Below are 25,725 nucleotides of genomic sequence, written 5' to 3'. Positions count from 1 at the left end.
TTCGAGCCTTGGATGTTCTTCTACATTGGCGAGATCATGAATTCTAATACATTGATTGACAAGGCTAGATTGATCAGCCACTACTTGCACGAACAATTGAAGAACCTGCAGGAGAAAAAGTCTCAGTCCTTTTTCATGAGTTCCTACCTATTCTATATGCTGGCACGAAGGGGTGGATTCGATGGGCTGCCAGCAAGAGGAATCATGGGCTGCGGGCCAGCTCAGCTAAAGGTGCATGAATGTTATCCTCAGCTACATCTCCACAACGTGAATTCTTACAAGTTGGCGAATGACACCTTCACCATGTACCTGACACGACTTATGCAAAATAAGTTGCACTTGGGGTTATCTCCGCAAGCAAGTGCTTTGGTCCAAAAGTATGGCACCGCGTTCCTGCAGTTCCCCAAGTTCACCTACATCAGGACACAGGGTTTCTCCTTCCAATCTTACAAATTGCCTAGATATCCGTCAGATAAGCTTATATTGCTCGAGCTCATGAGGCAATTGACTGCCTACGATCAGCTGCAAAAGAAGAAGAAGCAATCTATTGAATTCCCAATTGTTTTGGGAGATTTCATGGAGATATGCCCAGGATTGGAGGCCGCTGAAAGTGCAGCAAGCGAGTTGGCATTCTACCAACTACCATTTTACACTTCCAGGGCCCAATATGATCCTTACAGCCAGATCAGGAAGGTTGCCGGTGTCAAATTCATACACAGATTTCACTTGGAGGATTACTGGGCCGGTGCCGAGGATGACTTTGAAGTCCAGAGAAGAATGCACTCCAGACTGCCCCTCGACACCATCAGAATAAGTGAGATCCATCAAGTGCCAGATTAGGTGAAGGAAGACTCAGATTTGATGCAACCTGAATTCGAGAGGATAAAAGATCAACCTATCCTGTTGCCAAATTGGTCGGAGCCTGAGGTAGATGATTTGAACACTTTGGCTAGGCCAGTGCTAAAATTCACTAAGCACTGGATTGACAAGCAGACAAGAAAGTTGGTTGAAAACCATGTCCCTCTGACATACCAGCTGATGGGAAATATGGATTCTCACAGCGAGGCAATTGAAGACTCTTCGCAGGGTCAGGCAGGAAGAGAGGCTCGGATAGACAAAGGAAAAAGTGCCCCAAAGAGGCCAAGGATAACAAAGGCGAAGGATGCCCAACAGGAAATCCCGTGCGAGGTTCAGTAGGAAGCCCAGCAGGAGGAGCCTCCACAAAAGAGAACGAGGACGGGAAGGGAACATTCACGAGTCAGTTCCGCGAGCGTACAAGAAGTAGAAATGTTCCCACATCCCGCAGGCCCACTTCCAGGAAACGTTCCAGCACCTGATATACTCAGCATCAATGCTTCACAGGGCCGTCATCAGCCAAGAGGTCAGAGGCAAGAGATTTCCTCGCTCCTGGAAGTAGTTCGCCAGGATAATTTCATAGAGACTATCCCTGGTGAAATGGAAGAGGAATCTCAAGAGTGGGAGCATGCAGGGGAGTATAGCCATTCCATCCCCACGCTAGATTGGTTGGTAGGCTGATTGGGAAATGAAGCAAGAGGAGAGCCCAACCCTGCTCAGGAATTGGAAGAATTATTGAAGAGGATGGATCAGCCACCGGAAAGGAAGGCCCCCCGGAAGTTTTCCAAGGTAGTCAGGGAAGAATCCGGAGCCCGGACCTTGCACATTGCTGAACCTGCTGTGGATAGGGATAGGAGTGAGATCAGGCAGGAAGATTACGTCATCAGACAGGTGGATCTTGACCATGCTTCCACCGGTCAAGTAATGGGAGATTTCGACGATTCTTCCTTTGCCATGAAGGAGAAATTGCTGAAAACAAAAGCAAAGTGTAAATGGCTGAAGGAGGAAAACGAACTTCTATGTGAGTATGTGAGGAGTTTCAAGAAACCCCTCAGGGAAGCAGGTCCTTCAGCCACTCCCCCTCCCTTCCTTCCTAAGGAAGTAATTGACGATGCGGAACTTACAAAGGCAATGGCACAAAATTCCCGAGAATGGGTAGAGGATGTTTATGCTGAGGTAGGGAAATTTGTAGAAGATCTAGCTTAGCTCCATTCAAGGTTTGTGGCCCTCCTAAGTAGATTGGAAACGGCGGAAGGACTATGGGAAGACATTGATGTCTACCAAGACTTAACCATTTCCCGATTCAGGGCTCTGATGAGGACTCCAAGGCAAACACTGGTAGACGGGAAAGTAATCCAGGAGAATGAAGCCTACGACTTTCCCCGATGGTTCTACGCCATCTGTTTAGGGAAGAACACCCTTGATAAATTCAGCATTGATTCTGTCACCTTGAAGGAATCCATCAAAGGGATACAAGAAAAAATCCTCAGTGCCATGGAAGCTTTATTTTCGAGGAAACTCAGCGACGGGGGAATAACAGTGAATTCTTTGAAATCCCAGTTGCATGATTTCTTCTTCGTCAGTTCGTTTCCCAAAGAACATTTTGCAAATGTTTCTTCATTCTCCGGTATGATGAAGAAAACACAGGAAGCTATGGCGGATTGGGAAAGTTTCTTTTCCAGAAGTGAAGAGGAGATTGCCTTGATGGAATTCAACATCGAGAATGTGCCAAGTGTCTCCATCGGAGAATTGGAAGCCATCGTCAGTAGGTTCATTACTTATGCCATTAATGAGCGAGATAATGGTCGTCCGTTTTTGGACGAAAGTCTTTTGACTAAACCATGATGGCGTATTTATGACTGAAGGGAACATTGACTAGGCACGGGACCGGTCAACGCATGCCACCACAGGAAAAGGGAATCTTCTTGCATGTCATCCCCTCATAATGGTTTTATGATGGATTCTTTTTGCATGTCGTCGTCGCTTGAAGAGTGATGGGTATTTATGATGACGTCAGTTATATTCCAGGCATGATCGTCATCATGGGCGCTATTTTAGGCCCTTTTAAATTTATTGTAAGTGGGCATAATGGGTTATTTAATGTAGATTCCCACCTTGTTGCATCATGTGTGGAGAATCTTTTGGGCAAACCCTAATTAGGGTTTTGCATGTAATCTGGGCTTGAGGCCTATATAAGGGGGTGACCCCCTCATTTGTAATTAGGAGAGACTATAGTCAGAGATTGTTGCTAAGAGTTTTTGAAGCAAACACTTAATACATTGTTCAATTGTTGGTGTGTTCTTGTGTTGTTTCGGAACTCACATGGTCTCGTTCTCTTCATAGATTAGATTTGTTTTCATGCAATTAGATGAACTGGATTTGATAGGATCGCTTGTTGCCAAATTCCTGCTCATACTTTTGGTGTGCAGCTGATTGTTGCATGCTGTGCAAAGTTAGTCTGAGCCTCGTTATAAGTGTATGTTCAACTTCGATTGTTAGAAGAGATTGTTCTATCTGATGGTTTCTTTTGACGATTTGAAAATCTTTAGCACTCCCCTTGAAGATTGCACCACCTTCGTGTAAGTTGTGCTTTGCTGGCGAAGTGAAGCGCAGTTGGATTTTTGCACAAGTTTATCCTGTCTCCTTGTTCCTAGGATTAGATTACCTTTAGTTTAGTTTCCCTCTACCCTATTCCTATTTACTTTCTGCATATTTCATAATTCGAAAATCTAAAACTTAGAGCTTCATTGCAAATCATCTGTGTCAATAAATTCTCGAGCTTGCATAGATTTCTTCAACATACGTAAGGCCCCTTGGATTACCAGCAATCACATCGGCCAACTGAGTCACATCCGCAGCATAAAAGGAACCTTGGAGTCGATTGTCTGTTTCTTCTACTATATCAACATGCAATCGTACTTTGATCAAGAGAGAGTGAAGTGACCATTGGGCAACTTTATTCTGTGTTGGATGTCGTCATAAAAAACACGTCAACAGGTCACTTGACCATTGAACATCACCAACTCCTGGAAAATACCCTTGAAAGTAGAAAAACAGCCCAACAAGTAGTTGACCGAACTTGAACCTAAGTGCCTTGTCCTCTTTGATGGATTTCAAATTCTCCATGAGTTGTTTTTGCATGCAGGTACACAAGTCGTACTCTGCATCTTCCTTAATCATTCGATAAGCGGCATGCACCGCAGTTGTAGGAACATAATTCATTCTGCTAGCATAGAATACTCTATACCCGATCACCATGCACGCATACTTCACCAAGTCATCTCTTATGGTGTTGATAGTCATTGCCCTCTTGTTGCTCACAAAACAGGTTAGCTCTGTCACTTTGGTTTTTGTGATCTTACGAAGAACAGGGACTTCTCCAATATTGCAGAAATCGGTCACGACATGGATTGCCTCCGGTGTGATATCATGGGTTCGCTCAAGATACATCTTGTCGCCATGAACCCTACTAAGAATAATTCTTATATGATCTTCTGTGAATTCCTCGAGAAAATATACTGCATTGTGGAATTTCTTCTTCTCGATCATGCTGTACTCTGGTTTAATCTTCTTATCTTTTCCACAGAACAAACTCAATCGGGAGTGAATCACTAGAGACCCTAGGTCTTCCAGTTTGCAATCAATATAACCAGAAACATCCCCTTCGACAATGACTCCGATGGGAATTTGAGATAGGGCATTGTATTTCACCTTCTTCCTAAGAGATTCAAATGACTCCTTAGGTGCGGAAGAACTAGAAGAGAATTCAGATGTAGAAGCCATGTCTAAATAATTTCGAATGATAAGAGTGATTGGACGAAAAATACCTTTTCACTCCGAACTAGGGTTTGCTGATGTCGAGCACAACACACTTCTCCAAAAGCTTGCTTTACCACTCTGACCTCCACTCTAACCTCCACTCTGGATAACTTGAAATGTCTGCTAGGTCTTGCACAAGATTTCTTTCTGGATTTCTTCGAATGCAAGATTGATCGCTTTTGTCACTCTGCTCAAGTTGAAAAAAAATGCTTCTTCGAAAATAGGTAAGTAAAAATGACTACAAGAATCACCTTTATAGATGCTCCTACCTACCATAATAAATGCATCACTGTTAGGGTACAAACCCTAATTTTACCTTTTACCACTTCATTTCTTCCGTTGGTCGACAGGTAACCAATATCGATAAAAGCACTTTACCAATATACTCCAGGGGTTCAAAACATTGTTACTGATATGTTCCCCCTTAAGCTTTTCGAAGCTCAATTTGCTGATTCAGGGGTCTCCACATTGGGTGTGGAAGCTGGTGCATCTTGTGGCTTCTCTTCAGATTTCTTTTTCCAAATTTTAAGCAATTCTGCCTAAACGGTTTCAACATCGACCTTTCCTTTACCTTCTGGGTCGACCGGTTTGTCTTCCGATGGATTCTGTCTCAGTCTGCATGCTCTGGAAAGATGTCCCAGTTTGTTACAATGATAGCATATCATATCCGGTGCTCTCCATGGTCCGGTGTTCACCTTTCCATTCTTTCTCCTACATGTTGCAGTAGTGTGACCGCTACCACAATAGATCATGTAGGTTGCTCTCCAACCGTTTATCGCTCCATAACCATTTGACCTGTAGCCATAGGTTCCATACTGGTTTGGGTTCCGATTCATAAGAGGTTCTTGGACAACTCCTTTTGATCTAGGTGCATAACCTCCATGGTTGTTCATAATCGACCTGCACTCAAAAGATCTATGCCCAAACTTATTGCATGCATAACAATGACCATTAAATCTACCAGTTCTAGTCTTGTGGTCATACACATTGTTTTGCATTTAAGGTAAATTATTATAAGTCTTGCTCCTACATACATTGGCAGTATGTCCTTCCTTATGACAGTTAAAGCATACAGGTTTGAACTTTGTCTTACCTTTGCTTTTGCTGCTTTTCTTAGATATCGGTTGCTCTTTTGGTGCATCAATCTTGGTTCCAGATGATTCACCTTCCTCACATGTAGAGAAACCAAGTCCAGTGGTATCCTTTGATGGCTTCATTGATTCCAGCTTTTGGTCCAACTTTGCAGCACTCCGGTTAAACTTTGCAGCACTCCGGTTAAACTTTGCAAGTATCTTCTACGTCTCAACAAGTTCTTTGGAAAGAGCTTCATTGGTCTTCATTAGGGTTTCATTATGAGAAATGGCTGCATTGAGTTCTGCTTGCATTTCTTCTTTCTCTTCCTTACCCTCTTGCAGATAAGCGGTAATGGTACCAATTTCTTGTTTCAACTTAAAGATCTTGTGCTCCTCGTCCTTCACTAGATCCTCAACTTTTCTTCGGTTTTCCAGTTCCTGACTCATCCTAATGGTCAGTCATTCCAACTCCCTCCTCAAGTTAGTTTTGGACTCATTCAGTTTCTCCACTTCTTCGACTAGGGCATCCATATCTGCTTCATCAGAAGAGCTGTTTTCAGTAATTTCCAGCATTTTCTCAGCAAGTTCTCTTCTTTTGGCTAAAGAGGCTTTATACTTGACCTTGAGTTCATCATAGGCTCTCTTAGATTCAGCCAGACGGTGAGTGAGTTCCCTCATGCTGTATTCCCCCATATCTCCTTTCAAGTGGTTAGACTTAAAGAAAGGTTGGCTCTGATACCAATTGATGAATACTTAGAGGGGGGGTGAATTAGTATACCCAAAAAATTTACGAAACACTTAAGCAATTTTACTGCAGACCGGTATAGCCCTTTAAACAGTAAACCGGTTAATACACAAACAAGCCAAATAGAAAATAAAGTATTCACCAGTGTTCCACGGGCGTTGGGGACGGGGGGACGGGGGGATGAGGGGGACGCGTTTCCGGGACGGGGGGACCAAGGGCCTAAATTTGGGGACGGTGAGGGGACGGCGGCGGGGTGGTGGTGCTCATATATATACATATAGTACTTGAAAAACTAGTTTTGAAAAGATGTATAACAGTATAATAGTATAAGAATTAGATTTCAAATGAAACTATAGGAAATACCAAGATTACTTAGATTAGTAATACTAATTGCTAAATGCTAAATAAAATTTGACAAATGAAATTGTCAAATTGGAGATTTCTCATTTCTATCATATGAATATCGAAAAAGGAAAACGAAAATATGAATATCTGATGCCATTGCAAAGTCTATAATAATAAAGATGATTACATAATTCATCATTACAATGAGTAGCCAAATACAAATACGTGTAGCAATAGCATTACAAAAGAGACTAGAGTCAAAGACAAAATGACAAACTCAAAATGTAGCTAATGGAGGCCTCTAATCATCTGCGAACTCCTCCTCATTGGAACTGCTGGACTCTTGAAGGTCAAGGTCCCTCAAGCTCACACCAACTAGCCCTGTATCTGAAGTGGTAGGATCATCCTCATCAATCTGTGAAGGCTCCTTTGGCTCTACATCCCATTGTGCCGCTGGACTCTCCTTGTACACAAGTGTCTTGCGGTCTATGAGACGCAAAGCACTGTGTACAGCCACAAGCTTCTTTGCTCTCTTAGAGGTAAGTTTGTTCCTCTTAAGAGAGTGGATGAAGCTATATGTAGACCAGTTCCTCTCAACAGCTGAAGAACTGGAAACCTGGGATAGCAGACGGATGGCTAGAGTGGTGGTCAAAGATTTCGGGCCATGACAAGTCCACCACAAAAGTGGGTCCTCCTGTGCCATAGTGTCTATATCCATCTTTGCCGCATCTGAATAACCTCTAAGAGTGGCAAATCTTTCCCACTCAGTGCGCATTGTGCCGGCATCTCTGGAATCAAACATCTTCTCTATGCACCTAAAGAAACCCGCCTTCACCTCATCATCCTCAATCGGTGTCATTCTACCCGGTCTAGCCTTGTACCACTTAGGATTCAAGGCAAAGGCAGCCATATGCAAAGGAGTGTTCAACTTGTCCCATCTACTCTGAATGATAGGCCGGATTTGCTCATTGTAGAATGTTAGAGAGGGGTCCTTCACTCGCACAGCAGCCCTCATCTGGTCAAGCATAGAGTCAATGCACTCATACACCTCTCCAAGGTTAGGTGCATCCCCATCCCCATATCTGATCACCTGGAATACTGGAGAAATGATGGAGACAATGTATTTCACATCAGTCCAAAACACATCACTCTTCACTATCTCCTTCACCCTTCTCCCCTGCTCTGTCTTGGCCTCAGCCCACCTATTCCACTCATTAGTCATAACCATGAGTTGCAATGCCTCTTGCAACTCAATCATTCTCTCCAAGAGAATGAAATAGGATGCATATCTAGTCTCAACTGGTTTCAAGAACTCCTCCTTCGCGAAGGTCCTGAAGAGTGCATGTGAAGTGTGGTGGTTGCAGATAAACATCTGCACATCTCTCGCATCGGTGACCACTCCTCTAATCCAGTCAATCTTCCCCATGTCCTTGAGTGCATTGTTCATGGCATGCACACAACATGGGGTCCACCAAATGTGTCTATAGGCTGCCTCAACGAGTCTCCTTGCTACTCTACACACATAGGCTGCATCTGTCACTACTTGGACCACATTTTGTGGCCCAACCTCCTCAATAGCCTCCCTGAGGACCTGAAACTGGAAATCAACATCTTTACGATGCCCTGTACAATCAACTGCTCTAAGGAAGTATGGGCCCTCTGCACATGTGACCATGACGTTGATGAGTGGACGATGGCTAATGTTCGTCCACCCATCCATAACTATGCTGGACCCCAATGCCACCCAACATGCCTTCATCTTCTACATCAAAATATTGATCTTGGAATAGCTTTTATCCAAGATCGAGGTCCTCATTTTCGTCTCCCCTGGTGGCACATAAGATGGTCCTCCCTTGGCCACCATATCCATCATCTTCCTATAATAAGGAGACCGTGTAACATGAAATGGAATGCCATTGGCAAAGAAGAAATTGCCAATGGATTCATCTATCTCATCTCTCAGCTGCACATTAAACATATCAGCAATGGGGTTGCTCTGTGGTGTATGCAACCTACGTTTCCCAGCCCTGGCAGCAGTAGAAGTGGAAGTAGATGGAGATCCAAACATCATTCCTCCCGCCTGCGAAGCATGAGAAGTATGTGGCACTGGCACATTCTGGTTGTCGTGAAGTGATGCCCTAGCAGACAAAGTAATAGGCATTGAAACATTTGTCTCATTTGGAACCCCCCAAAGCCTGTTAAACTCAATTCTGTACTGTATATTTTTGGGTTCCTCCAAAAACTTACAATGTTTCATGCCTTTTCCTCTCCAAAACAGAAAGTGTGCATTCACCCTGCTAATGCTACCGAACCATTCTCTGTCACAAATATTGCACTTCGACTTCCTTGTTCCCCCACTTGAATGTGATGCAGTGCCTTGTACTGATATTCGTGAAGCAAACTGTTTTAGAGGAGACTTAGGATCAAAATGACCCCTAGCATATGGTGCCAACAACTCTGAAGGGCAACCTGTACTAGTTGGTGCACTTGCCATAGAACTAGATTGGGCTCTAGGATCAGCCCCATGGTCCACCCCCTCATTTTCAGGTTCATATTCTGAATCATTCTCACTATGAGAATGGATTTTCATGTCATCTTCACTCATGCCTTGGGAGCTCATTGTGAAATTGACACTGCATTTCACAAAATAAAAATAAAAATAAAATCAGCCTTGTTTAACAATATATTTTTAAATTTTTTTCCTATTCATCTCAAAATGAGATTTGATGTTGAATCTTGAGGGCAAAATGATGAATCCCCCCAAGATTCAACATCAAATCTCATTTTGAGTCTTGAAATGAAAAGGGAAAAAAAAACCAAAAATGACATAGAACAATGAAAATCAGAAAGTAAAACCAAAAAAAAACAAGAAGAAGTTGAAAAACCCTACCTTGTGCTTGAAAAATCTCTCCAAAATGTAGAAGAATCTTCTTCTTCCTCTTCTTCTTGCTTCTTCTAGCTCCTATCACGCTTGCAATCACTTTTCTCACCTCTTCAATCAATCTTCTTCAAGTATTTCCTCCTCTTCAAGTTGCTGGAAAAAAAATAAGTTTTCCAAAATGAGAGTGAAATCCAAAATAAACATGCTTTTGTGTTGTTTTGGGGGGTAGGGTGGGGCCCACGTCCAATTAGGGTTACCTCTTAACCCCCCCCAAAAGGCACATGTTTTATAAAAACTTAAAAAAGTGTCTTTTTTCGCGTGGGAACGTGGGAGACGCCCAGACGTCTCCCAGGAGACACCCAGACGTCTCCACGTCTCGGCGGCATTTGGGTGGCGGTGGCGGGACGGCGAGGGACATCGCGTCCCCTTCCCCGAGACATCTCTGACGGGGGGACGCGCTCAAAAAGGGGGGGGACGCGTCCCCGTGGAACACTGGTATTCACCCACAATAACACAATCACCATAACACAAGATATTTTGATGTGGAAACCCAAATGGGAAAAACCACGGTGAGTAAAACTCACAAGTCTACTATCTGCAGAATAACAACCAGACCGGTTAAGGCCGTACAATGTTCTTCACCAGAATAGATCCTGTTAGGAATCCTGATCTCTGTTAGGAGATAAGTCCTGTTAAAGACTACCCTGTTAAAGGATTTCAGATCCACAACTGTGAACCACCTTGTTAGAGGATTTTTAACAGGCTTAACTAAGCCGACCCGGTTAAGGGTTTCTAACTTGTCGAAGAGATTAGTAATCAACAAATAAGTGATCTACATAGTAGCACAAAATGCTTAGTTAGATCCTTGATTGCTCTCTGTTAATGCATTGTAGCATTACTTCAGTCTTCTGATCAATTTCTGTTGCAAGATACCTTTTCCGCAAAGACCTGTTCTTCTTACGCAACACTTCACGCACATACATACATACAAAACCCTAGACATGATGTCCTCATATAGGAATTTGATTTCATGTCGGTCCAATGAGATTAGACTACAATTTCCTAGGTACAGTGCATCTAGACACAATTTGTAACATGACACAGAATCACCGCATCGGTGTCGGTGGATGATAACTCATCACACTTTACAAGTTTGCCGGTTAACAAAACACAGTATACTGATTACCGGTTTACAAACAAAGACTGGTAAACTGGAACATAGTGTTCCGAGCTTAAAAAGATTGGCTGCCGCTTGGGGTCCTCGTACTGCTTGAAGTCCTCGTACCGCTTGAGGTCCTCGGCCATGTTTTGACCGGTAAGCTCCTTTTGCAAACACCGATAGTCTTCAACAAACAAGGACTATGCATACAATGGCATACAATACCGGTTTGAGCAATACATCACATAGTACCGGTTGAGAATAACTTATACAACAAATAAGTGTGTGTCCATCAATGACAATCACAACTAAACATTATCAAAATACCAACACTCCACTCAGTTTTTGACTACTTCCCTCTTTCCATCCAAACATCCTTGGAAGATAATTTAGCTTTGCTGTTCCTAAAATTGCCTGGCCTAACATTGAACCATTTTTTGTTAGTTAAGAAAATTTTGTCTCTTCCTGCCGTTGTGGTGCTTATGGGGTGTCCCAATTGGTGCATTCAGTTGCTTCTGGTTTCTTGGTCCGAGGATAATCATCACTTGGCCAAGGAGCATTCTTAGCAATATGATTGACTTGCCAGTTATGGTGGTTGTTCACTATGCAGTCAACATAAATCTAAGTTACCTGTTCCGGTTTGGATTTAGGTTCGGATTCGGGTACGGATTCATGGATTCGGCAAAAAAAAAAACATTTTGGGTACGTGTACGGGTTCGTCCGTATATATATATATATATATATATATGTTCAAACTTCAAACATCAAAATTATATATGTTCACAGTTCAAACATACAAATATGAAACATACAATGTAACTTTCCCATACAATGATACATAAATGATAATAGATAAATCATAAATCATAAATCATAAATCCATAATTGCCAATGCCAATAAATATTCTGATATTGATATATCATAAATCATAAATGTAATATCATATTCATAATTTGCAAAAAAGATAATATTCAAGTTTCAAGTTTCAAAATGTGAAAATGTCATGACACAATAAAGTATAAAGTTAAACATTCAAATTACAAGCCATCTATGGGATTTAAATTCCATATTCATCTTCATTTGAAGCATCCAACCCAAGCCCACGGTCATCAAGTGGTTCAAATTCAGCATCAATTGAACCAATATCAAATGGAATGCCACTCCCACTAGCTATGTCTCTCTCAAATTCCATAACCGCCTCGTCTATAGAGACTTGGCAAAGTTGTGCAACTGTAGCATCTAAATCAGCACACTCAAGGGCTAGATCCCAATTCCTTGTTACACCCTCACTATATTCAGGGTCCTTATGTGACAACAAACGAAGGTTGGAGTGTACGTAGACCAAATCCTCAGCTTTCTTTGCATCCAAACGATTACGTTTGACTGAGTGGATGAAGGAGTATGTACTCCAATTCCGCTCAGCTGAAGAAGAACTTGCAACCTGTTAAAAGTTAAAACATAATTAGAAATTTATAAATTAAAATTATAAAATAAAAATATGATAGCATCAAATGGAATTGGAAAACTATAAAAGTAAAAAATAAAAAGATACATACTTGGGAGTTAAGTTTAATTGCAAGAGGCTGCAAGTAAACGGAGCCTTGACCATGTACATACCACCACTCATCAGCATCCATCCCATATCTAGCATTAAGAGCTACAACATCATGATTTTTTGTAGATACAAATTGGCCAAACTCCCTCATGACAATATTTCTTGTCTCCTCATCTTGATATATCTTTTTAAAGGCAGCCTTATAGCCAGAAGCAACCTCTGCATCTTTATATGGTGGCACCCTCCTTGGTGTTGCAAGCATCTCTGCACTATAAAATTTTGGCGTCAAAGCAAATGCTAAGAGATGTAAGGGGGTGGTCATCTTGTTCCAACGGTCAACAACAATTTTCTGCACAACTTTGAAAAATGTTTCCGTTGGGTCATTTTCTTTTCTATTTATTACTTCTTTTATTTTTTCCACCATGCAATCCATGCCATCATAAATCTCGCCCAAACATGGGCGATCAGTATCAGCATACTTGATCATGCTCATGATGGGCTCAGTGAAATTCAAAACATATTCCACATCATCCCACCATTTCTCACTAAGGATCAATGCTCTTACTTTTAGAGCTCTTTCTATGTGGGACTACTTCCATACACTCCACAAGCTGTTGATGACCATAGAACTCAAGGCGTCTCGCACCTTCAGAAGTCGTCTTAAGACGAGCGTGTGAGATGCAAATCGTGTTTCAGCAACCTAACATGACATAACAAAATACACAACATATATCAAATGCAAGTCTATAAAAAATACAAATTTAAAGCTAAAAAATTAAAAAATAAAATTTAAAATTAGTAATTATAAATTACCTTCAACAACTCCAACTTGGAGGTGGTCCTGAAAATGGCTTGTGACATATGATGATTAGTCACAAACATTTGAATCTCCTCACCCTCCGCATACAATTTTTTCACCCAATCAATTTGTGTGCCAAGCTTTTGCATGATTAAATTGAGTGAGTGTACTGCGCATGGTGTCCAAAAGATGTGACCATATGTAGCCTCCACTATAGTCCCTACTGCCCTACAATTTTTAACATTGTCAGTTACAACTTGGACAACATTTTGAGGCCCCACCATGTCAATGCATTCTATCAAGATATTGGCAATGAAACTTGCATCTTTCACTTGCCCCTCACAATCCATTGCTTTCAAAAACATTGCCCCTTTAGGACACACTGCTATAGCATTGATCAATGGCCTATTTTTACAATCTTTCCATCCATCAGAAATAATGGTCACACCTGTTTCCTGCCATGTATCTTTGATGACCTTCAACTGTGACTCTACGGATGCTTTCTCCTTTGCCAATAAGGTGGTTCTCACCTTTTCATACCCAGAACAAACATAATCAGAAGGTGTATTGCAAAGAGTATGCACCATGTCCCGAAAGTAAGGTGATCTAACAAGGTTGAAAGGAAGCCCATTGCCATAAAGGCAACGTCCAATTTTGGAATCTGCAATCTCTCTCAGTTCATTTTTGAAGGCAAAATCCAATGGGCCTCTTTTCCGTGAAGCCACAACATTCTAATTCTCTACTGCATCAACTGGAGGGTTTTGCATGAAAGGATGTGAACTAGTTGGTCTTGTGGAGCCAATGCTACTAGAAGGCCTCTTAGACATTGAGCTTGGATGGACAAGAGGATGATCAGTCTTTGCTTTTCTACTTCTCCTATCAGCTTCCTCTTGTTCTCTAATATATCCCAAAACTAGAGCTTTTGACAGCCCCTTGCCATCTGATCCCTTACAAAATTTTATTCCATGCCCAGGGATGAAACAAAGGTGGCCTTTCACTCGAAAGTATGAGCTGGTATACTCAGTGCCACAATGGTTGCATTGCCAAACAAAACCCCCACCACCAGACACTGGCTTGATCATTGTTGTATAATGCCAAAGTGGTGAATCTTGATCAATTTTAAAGGGGGTATTTTCAGTTCGGACATTTGCAACTGAACTAGAGCTTGCACTTGCACTTCCAGTTCCAGCCATTATGTATGATTATATGAATAATGCACCTAAAATGAAAAGAAAACACACAACATTATTGAAAAAAATTATTAAAATTTCGGTATTATAACCCCATACTATGCATACAAAGTGTAAAAAAATATACAAGACTTCTTTAAAAAAAATTAAAAAAACTTTAAAAAACTTAAAAAAAAAAATTAAAAATTTGAAAAAAACTTGGAAAAATTCTTGAAAACTTGAAAAAATTTCAGATTCACTTACCTTCAATGGCTAAATCTTTCTTCTCTAGTGATTCCTATGCCTTTGATGCGTGTCTCACACCTTCGTAGTCGTCACCTTCGAAGAAAAATACAAAAACTAAGAAGCCTGATTGTAGAGAAAAAATCTTCAAAATGCAAGTAGAATAGGTTGAATGCATGTTTTGATGCATGAAATGCATCATAGAGGGGCGGATTAGGGTTTAGATGTAAAAATAAGATTAAAAAAATTGTTTTTTAATTGTTTTTAATTGCTTTCTAACCCGTAGGCCCCGTTTTTGGGAACCCACGGGCTTGGGTTCACCCGGGTCCTCCTGGGTTCGACTTGGGTCCCACCCGGGTCCTGCCCAGGCGGTTGGGTTCCCTGTGGGTCTTGTCACAGGACCCACAGGGAACCCAGCCGACAGGACCCACAACGAACCCAGCCGCCTGGGCAGGACCCGGGTGGGACCTAGGTCGAACCAGGCTCGGACCAGGACCGGGCATAAACCAGGACCAGGACCAAGCCATTTTTGGCAAGAACCGGTAACTCAGACATAAATTTTCTAATAGAAAGTTTTGTTGACACCAGCTACTTCAGTTTCCTCCAAGCCTTGGCAATTCATAATTATGGACATTATTAGTGAATATCCATTTACTCTCAGGAATCATGATTGCATCTTTGTTGTTTTAAGCAGTTTCTAAAATAGCTATATTCATTCTGTGCAATTTAGTCATCAATGCTTTGAAGATGCCGAGTTAGTTTTTCAGTATGGACAATGTTACTTACCACTCACTATTATTTCTGCTTATGACTTAACCTAATAGTCTCTTATGGAAAACTTTGCGGAACCTTTTGGATGATCGATTGATATTCTTTACATCCTTTACCCACAAATTGATTGTTACACTGAGGTGCTCAATACTCCTTGTATCATTGTCTCCAGATTTTCCACATCTAACACAGATTAAGTAGTGGAATACTTATCCTCATGTGTTACAGCATAGTTACAATAGAACTATCCCCACGTTTACATCCCCACTCTTTGTTTGAGGTTTGCTATGAGTTTCAATCACCTGCTTACAATTTTCTATTAGTTAAACAAACTAAAAGCATCAAGCCAAGACTCCTTTTGTGCAACATTTGGCTCAAGTCTACACATTGGTTCATGATATGTTACTGAAAAATCAAGCCAAAGACAAACATCTTTACGATTGACAGTGTGGGCCTTTCACATTATCAAGCCAAAGACTCTTAAGAACACCATCAGCTCAAATCTATTTGTTATTGGCCTTTTACCATTTTGCAGTAGATTGGCAAAACTACTTTGAGGTTGGATCCTTTCTCTGTGTTGAATACACAATGTTGTTAACATGAGGCAACTTAAGATAGCCAAGTGGGAGGTGAAATCTTGGTACCCCTATATATAGGGCTAGCATCATGGTAGTTACATTCTTTTGTCTGTTTCTCACCAAGTAATTTCATCAGAAAACAGACTGGCTACCTAGCCCCATTTCCAGCAAGAACTTATACTTTTCAGCAGCTTATATGGTAGGATTGTGGATTATAAGTAGAATCCATTTGCAGGATGAGTCCTTGAGAAGATAAATTTATGTGAACTTGAGAGATAAATTCCTGGCTGGATTGTCTTGGTAGTACATGCCAATAAGATCTAAAGTTGCAAGTCATATTAAATAGTTATAAATATTTATGAGAAAACTCAACTGATTTATGATTCCATAATTTGAAGTTTGTTTTCTACTTTTGCAGTCTATGTAAAATAAAGTATTTTTCTTACAATGATTTAGAAATCAATCCATCATATGTTGATTCATACAGTCATTGTGTATGGAGTACACCGAAGATCAATTGTTTTTCCTTTTTCAGTTTTTGTGATCATTTGATTCTAGGTACTAATCTTCTTGATACAAGTAGGACGACTCTTGTGCAAGCTAGTTACTAACATCAAGTATTCTTGATAAGCATTCATTAACTTCCATTGGTTCAAGCAGGATGCCCTACCTACTTTTCCGAATGGTGATGCCTTTGCCTGTATTGAAAGGGAGCTGGAGTTGCCACTTGAATCAATCTTCTCAGCTATCTCAGCATCCCCAATTGCAGCAGCTAGTTTGGGCCAAGTTTATAAAGCTCACCTAAGATATTCTGGACAAATGGTTGCTGTTAAAGTGCAGAGACCCAAGATTGAAGAAGCTATTGGACTAGATTTCTACTTGGTTCGGGGTCTAAGTAAGCTTATCAATAAGTACGTGGATATTGTCAGCAGTGATGTTGTTGCTCTTGTAGATGAGTTTGCACGAAGAGTATATCAGGAACTCAACTATGTGCAGGTAACTGTTATTCTCTATTCATGTGGATTCATATGTTTTCTTTATTCTTATGCTCACTTTATTACTCTTATCCTCTTTTCTTTGCATTTTCTATGACCTATTTGGCTTTTCTTCTTCCAAGTAAAAATGAAGTTCTAGAGAACAGATGAAGATAGATGGTACTCAGTAGCATTTTCCTTTTTTTCACATGCTGAAAATTTTAATTGCATATTACAATGAAAAGAAATGACAAAATATGAGCCCCCACAGAGAAGAGCTTCCCCTCTTTCTCAAGAAAGAAGGGAAATATCTCCAGTTGGGTATCAAAATTATTAGATTATAGATACACATGGAATTTCTAATTAGTTTGGGTCAGAGCTGGCTGGCAAATCTGGAATCCTACGATTTGTTCTCGATGTCTTCTTTTTTGCCTACTCTTAGTACAGGGCTCATCTGAAAGTCTAGTTCTGGGCAACCAAATCTGCCAGCTGCACACACTGATCTTGAAGGCATGTGGTGGTATCTAGATACATTAGTTTCTTCATATTTTTTTTCATCATTTATGGATGACTATTTTAAGTATAAGACCTCTTCTGATTATATGCTATGGTTGTTGTGTTTCATATATATAAATGGATTTACTGTCTTAATTATTACTTAATCCTTTGATAGTGCTTTATTTCCACAAAGAGCAGCCTTAAATCTGTCACTTGAGTCAATTATGTTGACAGTTTACTCATAAGGCAGGTTTGTGATCTAATTTCCTGGAAATGTGAATATCCCTTTAAGTGAATCAGATATTCCTCCTTGTATAATTATGGCAATGTCGTAGTCCTGTTCTGCACAGAATCTTACTATTCAATCTGTATGAATTAAGAGAGATAAAAAGAGTTCTAAAACCTATTTTAAGACTGAATATTCCAAGTCAGGTGAGCAGAGACAACCTACCGAGTCAGATTCTTAATACTAGAGATCCTAGATTGTGAAATCATGGAAATCAGAGATCATATTTGCTGAAGAAAAAGGACTTCTTGTGTAATAGTAATTATGGCTCATTGATACAGTTCTAAGCATTGTATCTTCCAGGCAGCATTCGATTAGTGGCCTAATTGTTAATTTAGCAGCTACCACCTGTGGTAATCCATGCCCAACAATCATAAACCACTCTAATTTCCAAACTCTTACAGAAAAAGAAGGCATCAAGTGTGCTTTGAACCACTGAAGAAAGTCAGAAACATGATTCCCTCGACATCTTAAAGAAACATTCTACAACTCTGGCATCTACAAGATGAAGAGTTCATGGCAAACCCTTACATTGATGAAACATGCTGCTCCATCGACACCAGGATTAAAGAGCATGGTGCAGACATCAAACATGACTGCGTTGAAAAATCTGCCCTTGCACAACACTCATCCAATACAAAACATCTTATCATCTTAGAGTTCATCCAAGCCCTGAACTGTGACAATTATTACAAAAGCTAAGAGAAGCTGTTAAAATCACCAAACACCTCAAAAATCTGAACCGTGACAAGGGATGGGCTTCAGTTTCTCCTGGCAGCCTGTTATACTTCCCTCAGTTGTAGCCCTCATATTCCCTCAATGTTTTGCACACGCTTCACCTATCTTTTGTTTATCCCCTCTCCTCTTGTGGGTCTCACTGCCATTTCTGATTAAAATTTTAACCTCTCTTGTGGGATCATTCCCTCTCTTGGTTGTTCCCTTACCTACCATACGTCACTTTCTATGTCTCTCTACCAGCTTCCTTTTTTCTCTTTTATTAGTATCCTTTTATCTTCTTTTTACATATTTCTTGTGCAGTCTTTTATCTTTTCTTTTAAGTTAATTATTTTTTTCATCATTCTCATAGTTTTCTATATCAAACTTATTCTCATCATTTTTCTTTTTAAATATCACATGTATAATTGAGTTTGATGATCGATTTTAGATCACTTGTCTTTTTTTAATTTATTAATTATTTTACCATTTTTATCCTTTTATTGTTTCCGGCACTAGTTTTGCTCCAACTTGAGCTCTCTTGCACTTTTTGTTCAAATATATTTGCAATCCACCCCTCATTTGCTTCTCATCCTGATGATGGATCACAAAATGCAATTTGAAACATTGATGACCAAAAACTTGCTCCCAAAAATAATTGGTGCTCTCCAATTTTTCAAAGTCGAATATCCTGTGCACCTAATGGCAGACCCTATATCTCCTATATTCCATGCCTAAGATATAACAAAAAATCCTATGTTACTGGGTTGGCCAAAAACTTAGGCCTACTTGGGTAAGACTCGTTTTGGAATTGTGATCAGATTTGGGTTCAGTTTGCATTTGGATTTGTCTAGGCTTAGGGCATGGTTTTTTGTGCATGTATTCATTTGGAATAATTCATGAGTGCACTTGGGCGATTCCATCTACAATGAGGCAATTCTTGGGTGACTTTGGGGTGATTCCAATAGGGGACAGTTTCAGTGTATCTTATTTGACTTTTGACCATCAAAGTCATGCCCTAAACTGTACTCTGATGGCCTTTTTTGCTTGTGTTTTAATTGACAATTGACAAGGAAAAAAAATAAATTGCCTTTTGTTTGACGAGTAAGCAGTGCTGCAATAAGATACATAGTCTTCAGGGTAAGCAGCACAATGATTCTCCTCTGATTTTGTAGCCATTTTCACTTCTTAAGGAGTCTGATAATCAGCATACTTTCACTGAAAGAGGTGGTGGGGCTGCATGTGCTTCTTCTAATCTACCTAAATCTAATGTCAATAGTGATGATGATGCTGGTCTTGATGAAAACCTATAGGACACTGATCACTGATTGTATTATTTTAGTATTGCGTAATGAATATCTATCACGACATTGGAGTTTGACAAATTGATATTGAATTAATATATTGTCTTTCAAAATTGCAATAGTTATGATAGTTTTGTTTAGCATATGTGATATGGGATGTTCAGAACTCAATTCCTGTTTTAAGGCTGAATATATATATATATATATATATAGAGAGAGAGAGAGAGAGAGAGAGAGAGAGAGAGAGAGAGAGAGAGAGAGAGAGAGAGAGAGAGAGAGAGAGAGGTTTTTTTTCCTAAATGTACCCAGAATGTATACATCCCCTGAAATGTCCCTTGCTAATTCTGCCCTCAAATCACTGATTGCTACCCTCAGGAATTTTGTCAAACACTTGCCTTGCAAAATCTGAACTTGCTGATTGGTGATTCTTTTTGGTATTTCAATGAAGATAATGATAATATGCATTCAATGGACTCAAATGAACGGTATGCAAATGTACCCAGAATGTCTACATCCCCTGAAATGTCCCTTGCTAATTCTGCCCTCAAATCACTGATTTCTACCATTAGGAATTTTGTCAAACACTTGCGTTGTGAAATCTGAACTTGCTGATTGGTGATTCTTTTTGGTATTTCAGTGAAGATAATGATAATATGCATTCAATGGACTCAAATGAACGTATGCAAGTGACTGAAATGAATTTAGGATGTAATACAAGGTATATATAATGCAATAAGATCGCTGATGTGCACCTACAGCCAAGGGACATTAATGCAAACACTTGGCAAGCAACCTACCTATGCAAATAGACACCTATAGCAAGGAAGTATTTTAACAAACAAATCATATGTAGCTCCTGTTGATGTGTTTTTTACGCACATGCGAACATAGAATAAAATAACCAAAAGTATCTTATCCTCTCTTGAACAAAGTTACTCAAATGCTGAAGATTAGCTTAAGGATCACTTTAGACAACTCCAAGGTTCATAAATGTCAGGTCATGACGTGTGGATAAGCTCGTTGGTTTGATGCAGAGAAACGAGACTCGCCCGAAATCGCCCAAACTCGGCGAGTCCGAGTCCGAGTCAGGGCAAACGAGTCCCAGGGGCTCGGACTCGGACTCGGCCGAGTCTGGAGAGTAAACTCGCTAGACTCGCCGAGTTGGCGATTTTGGCTCAAAATCGCCAGACTCGGCGAGTCCTGAGCCCCAGACTCGGCTACTGGCTGGGTTAATAAAATGACAAAAAAAAACATTTTAAAAAGTTTTTTTAAAAAGTAATAAGTTTTTTTGGAAGGGCGAAATTTGACATTTTGGTCTCTCCGTCAGGATTATTTTATGGAATATAACATTTAAGTATAAGTGATTTAAGTTATATTCCATATATACTGTCAGGATGTTTGAGAGTGGTTTCGGGCCTCCAGGAGTTATATTGCAAAATCTAGTTTTTGGAGGATTCTTCAGTTTTCCAGACTTAGTCAAATTTCAGGATCAGGACATTCCAGACTTAGCCAAATTTCAGGGCATTTGAAGATCAAGATGACATTCCAGACTTTATCACTCACCAACTTGACCTAGCTTGGACCTTCAAGAATGATACTCACTCACCAAGCAAGACCCAATTAGCAACAAGGGCAAAACCAGGCCCTAAGGAAGACTCTCAAAGAAACCCTAATTCAGACTTGTAATAAGTTTTTTTGGCCTCGTGGGGCACTGCCCCTCGACCTCGCCCTGTATCGCGACAGGGAGCGCGCAAGGGGTGCTGCCCCCAAACCCCCGTCGAAAAATATGGGGAAACTGCGTCGATAGAAGTAGAGAAAATTTAACCTCCGAGTCTGACATTGATTGGATCGACCAGGTAGATATAGAGGTTGAGACTGTAGCCATGGCAGAGGAGGAGCGGAGAGCACGAGCACAGACAAGAGATTCAGAGGCAGATAGTGACACGGATGTTCCTGATGTTGGTGAGCATGGCATGGTGTCACGGGGAGCGGCTATGGCAGTTGAATCATCCAGGAGCTACCTTAGACGCCTTCGCAGGGGGCTGGGGCTGGAGGGTGCAGGCTCCTCTGAGCCATAGACTTGTAGTTGTATTTACCTTTGGTATTTGTATGAAACATTTGATGATGATCATATGATGACATGGATTTTTTATTCCATGAGTTTTGTAATATTGTATACATTTGACAATATTTATATATCTATGTTTGTTATTTTCTTTAGCTACAATTTGCGTTTATGCTAATGTGATTGATGTATACTTGTGTATGTAATCAAATGAGTCGAGTTTGATGATGTTATTGTGTCTTTAAGGTGTATTCAATAAAGGGTGTCTGAAACAAGTTTTAAATATTTAAAAATCTCTAAATTTCTTGAGTTTTTCACTATCCCGAGTCCAGCCGAGTCTAGAGCCGAGTCTGGAGCCGAGTCCCGAGTTCGAGTCCGAGTTGGCCTTGCCGAGTCCGAGCCGAGTCCGAGTCCCGTTTCTTTGGTTTGATGTGATTATGCTGGAATCACGAGGGGGACTTACGTTGACTTATTGAATGCTGGAATCACTGGAACTCGATCATCTGATGTTACAATATGATAGTGAACCACGGGGACGCGTCCCCCCCCTTTTTGGGTGCGTCCCCCCGTCAGAGACGTCTCGGGGACGCGGGGACGGGGACGCGACGTCCCCCGCCGTCCCGCCACCGCCACCCAAACGCCGCCGGGACGTGGAGACGTCCCCGCATCTCCCAGGGAGACGTGGAGACGTCTGGGCGTCTCCTAGGGGACGTCTGGGCGTCTCCGTGGGAGATGCTGGGGCGTCTCCCCGTCCCTCGAGAGATGTCCAGGCGTCTCTCGAGGGACGGGGAGACGCCCAAGCGTCTCTCGCGTTCCCATGTGAAAAAAGATAGTTTTGTTTATTTTTTTAAGTTTTTTTATAACATGTGCTTTTTGGGGGGGGTTAAGGGGTAACCCTAATTGGATGTGGGCCCCACCCTACCCCCCAAAACAACACAAAAGCATGTTTATTTTGGATTTCACTCTTATTTTGGAAAACTGATTTTTTTTCCAGCAGCTTGAAGAGGAGGAAATACTTGAAGAAGATTGATTGAAGGGGTGAGAAAAGTGACTACAAGCGTGATAGGAGCTAGAAGAAGCAAGAAGAAGAGGAAGAAGAAGATTCTTCTACATTTTGGAGAGATTTTTCAAGCACAAGGTAGGGTTTTTCAACTTCTTCTTGTTTTTTTTTTGTTTTACTTTCTGATTTTCATTCTTCTATGTCATTTTTGGTTTTTTTAATTTTTTTTCCCTATTCATCTCAAGACTCAAAATGAGATTTGATGTTGAATCTTGAGGGCAAAATGATTCATCATTTTGCCCTCAAGATTCAACATCAAATCTCATTTTGAGATGAATAGGAAAAAAATTTAAAAATATATTGTTAAACAAGGCTGATTTTATTTTTATTTTGTGAAATGCAGTGTCAATTTGAAAATTTCACAATGAGCTCCCAAGGCACGAGTGAAGATAACATGGAAATCCATTCTCATAGTGAGAATGATTCAGAATATGAACCTGAAAATGAGGGGGGTGACCATGGGGCTGATCCCGGAGCCCAATCTAGTTCTATGGCAAGTGCAGCAACTAGTACAGGTTGCCCTTCAGAGTTGTTGGCACCATATGCTAGGGGTCATTTTGATCCTAAGTCTCCTCTAAAACAGTTTGCTTCACAAATATTAGTACAAGGCACTGCATCACATTCAAGTGGGGGAACAAGGAAGTGGAAGTGCAATATTTGTGACAGAGAATGGTTCGGTAGCATTAGCAGGGTGAATGCACACTTTCTATTTTGGAGAGGAAAAGGCGTGAAACATTGTAAGTTTTTGGAGGAACCCAAAAATATACATTACAGAATTGAGTTTAACAGGCTTTGGGGGGTTCCAGATGACACAAATATTTCAATGCCTACTACTTTGTCTGCTAGGGCATCACTTCATGACAGCCAGAATGTGCCAGTGCCACATACTTATCATGCTTCGTAGGCGGGAGGAATGATGTTTGGATCTCCATCTACTTCCACTTCTACTGCTGCCAGGGCTGGGAAACGTAAGTTGCATACACCACAGAGCAACCCCATTGCTGATATGTTTAATGTGCAGCTGAGAGATGAGATAGATGAATCCATTGGCAATTTCTTCTTTGCCAATGGCATTCCATTTCATGTTACACGGTCTCCTTATTATAGGAAGATGATGGATATGGTGGCCAAGGGAGGACCATCTTATGTGCCACCAGGGGAGACGAAAATGAGGACCTCGATCTTGGATAAAAGCTATTCCAAGATCAATATTTTGATGTAGAAGATGAAGGCATGTTGGGCGGCATCGGGGTGCAGCATAGTTATGGATGGGTGGACGAACATTAGCCATCGTCCACTCATCAACGTCATGGTCACATGTGCAGAGGGCCCATACTTCCTTAGAGCAGTTGATTGTACAGGGCATCGTAAAGATGTTGATTTCCAGTTTCAGGTCCTCAAGGAGGCTATTGAGGAGTTTGGGCCACAAAATGTGGTCCAAGTAGTGACAGATGCAGCCTATGTGTGTAGAGCAGCAGGGAGACTTGTTGAGGCAGCCTATAGACACATTTGGTGGACCCCATGTTGTGTGCATGCCATGAACAATGCACTCAAGGACATGGGGAAGATTGACTGGATTAGAGGAGTGGTCACCGATGCGAGAGATGTGTAGATGTTTATTTGCAACCACCACATTTCACATGCACTCTTCAGGACCTTCGCAAAGAAGGAGTTCTTGAAACCAGTTGAGACTAGATATGCATCCTATTTCATTCTCTTGGAGAGAATGATTGAGTTGCAAGAGGCATTGCAACTCATGGTTATGACTAATGAGTGGAATAGGTGGGCTGAGGCCAAGACAGAGCAGGGGAGAAGGGTGAAGGAGATAGTGAAGAGTGATGTGTTTTGGACTGATGCGAAATACATTGTCTCCATCATTTCTCCAGTATTCCAGGTGATCAGATATGGGGATGGGGATGCACCTAACCTTGGAGAGGTGTATGAGTGCATTGACTCTATGCTTGGCCAGATGAGGGCTGCTGTGCGAGTGAAGGACCCCTCTCTAGCATTCTACAATGAGCAAATCCGGCCTATCATTCAGAGTCGATGGGACAAGTTGAACACTCCTTTGCATATGGCTGCCTTTGCCTTGAATCCTAAGTGGTACAAGGCTAGACCGGGTAGAATGACACCGATTGAGGATGATGAGGTGAAGGCGGGTTTCTTTAGGTGCATAGAGAAGATGTTTGATTCCAGAGATGCCGGCACAATGCGCACTGAGTGGGGAAGATTTGCCACTCTTAGAGGTTATTCAGATGCGGCAAAGATGGATATAGACACTATGGCACAGGAGGACCCACTTTTGTGGTGGACTTGTCATGGCCCGAAATCTTTGACCACCACTCTAGCCATCCGTCTGCTATCCCAGGTTTCCAGTTCTTCAGCTGCTGAGAGGAACTGGTCTACATATAGCTTCATCCACTCTCTTAAGAGGAACAGACTTACCTCTAAGAGAGCAGAGAAGCTTGTGGCTGTACACAGTGCTTTGCGTCTCATTGACCGCAAGACACTTATGTACAAGGAGAGTCCAGCGGCACGATGGGATGTAGAGCCAGAGGAGCCTTCACAGATTGATGAGGATGTTCCTACCACTTCAGATACAGGGCTAGTTGGTGTGAGCTTGAGGGACCTTGATCCTCAGGAGTCCAGCAGTTCCAGTGAGGAGGAGTTTGCAGATGATTAGAGGCCTCCATTAGCTACAGTTTGAGTTTTCACTTTTCAGTTTTGTCATTTTGTATTTGACTCGTCTCTTTTGTAGTGCTATTGCTACACGTATTTGTATTTGGCTACTCATTGTAATGATGAATCATGTAATCATCTTTATTATTATA

At 41.2% G+C, this 25,725-nt stretch overlaps 2 protein-coding genes across 2 annotated transcripts in view; one reads left to right on the top strand and one right to left on the bottom strand.

Annotated features, from left to right (window-relative positions):
- LOC131041608 (protein ACTIVITY OF BC1 COMPLEX KINASE 3, chloroplastic) overlaps nt 1-25,725 on the top strand; it is a 124,187-nt gene that overhangs the window by 62,441 nt on the left and 36,021 nt on the right. Inside the window, exon 3 of the mRNA XM_057974744.2 lies at nt 16,654-16,989. Within this exon, the coding sequence (XP_057830727.2) occupies nt 16,654-16,989 (336 nt within the window). The remainder of the gene's footprint in view (nt 1-16,653; nt 16,990-25,725) is intronic.
- On the bottom strand, nt 11,790-13,188 carry LOC131875516 (uncharacterized). Its single transcript, XM_059220074.1, has 2 exons — nt 12,435-13,188; nt 11,790-12,319 (listed from the first exon to the last, which is right to left on the bottom strand). The coding sequence occupies exons 1-2, from the start codon at nt 12,924-12,926 to the stop codon at nt 11,936-11,938; spliced, it is 876 nt and encodes a 291-aa protein (XP_059076057.1). The 5' UTR covers nt 12,927-13,188; the 3' UTR covers nt 11,790-11,935.

This window comes from Cryptomeria japonica, chromosome 4 (assembly GCF_030272615.1).
Source record: "Cryptomeria japonica chromosome 4, Sugi_1.0, whole genome shotgun sequence".
In the NCBI taxonomy this organism is placed as follows: Eukaryota; Viridiplantae; Streptophyta; class Pinopsida; order Cupressales; family Cupressaceae; genus Cryptomeria; species Cryptomeria japonica.
The sequence above is the reverse complement of the archived record's forward strand: the minus strand, read 5'-3'. Positions and strand labels throughout refer to the sequence as shown.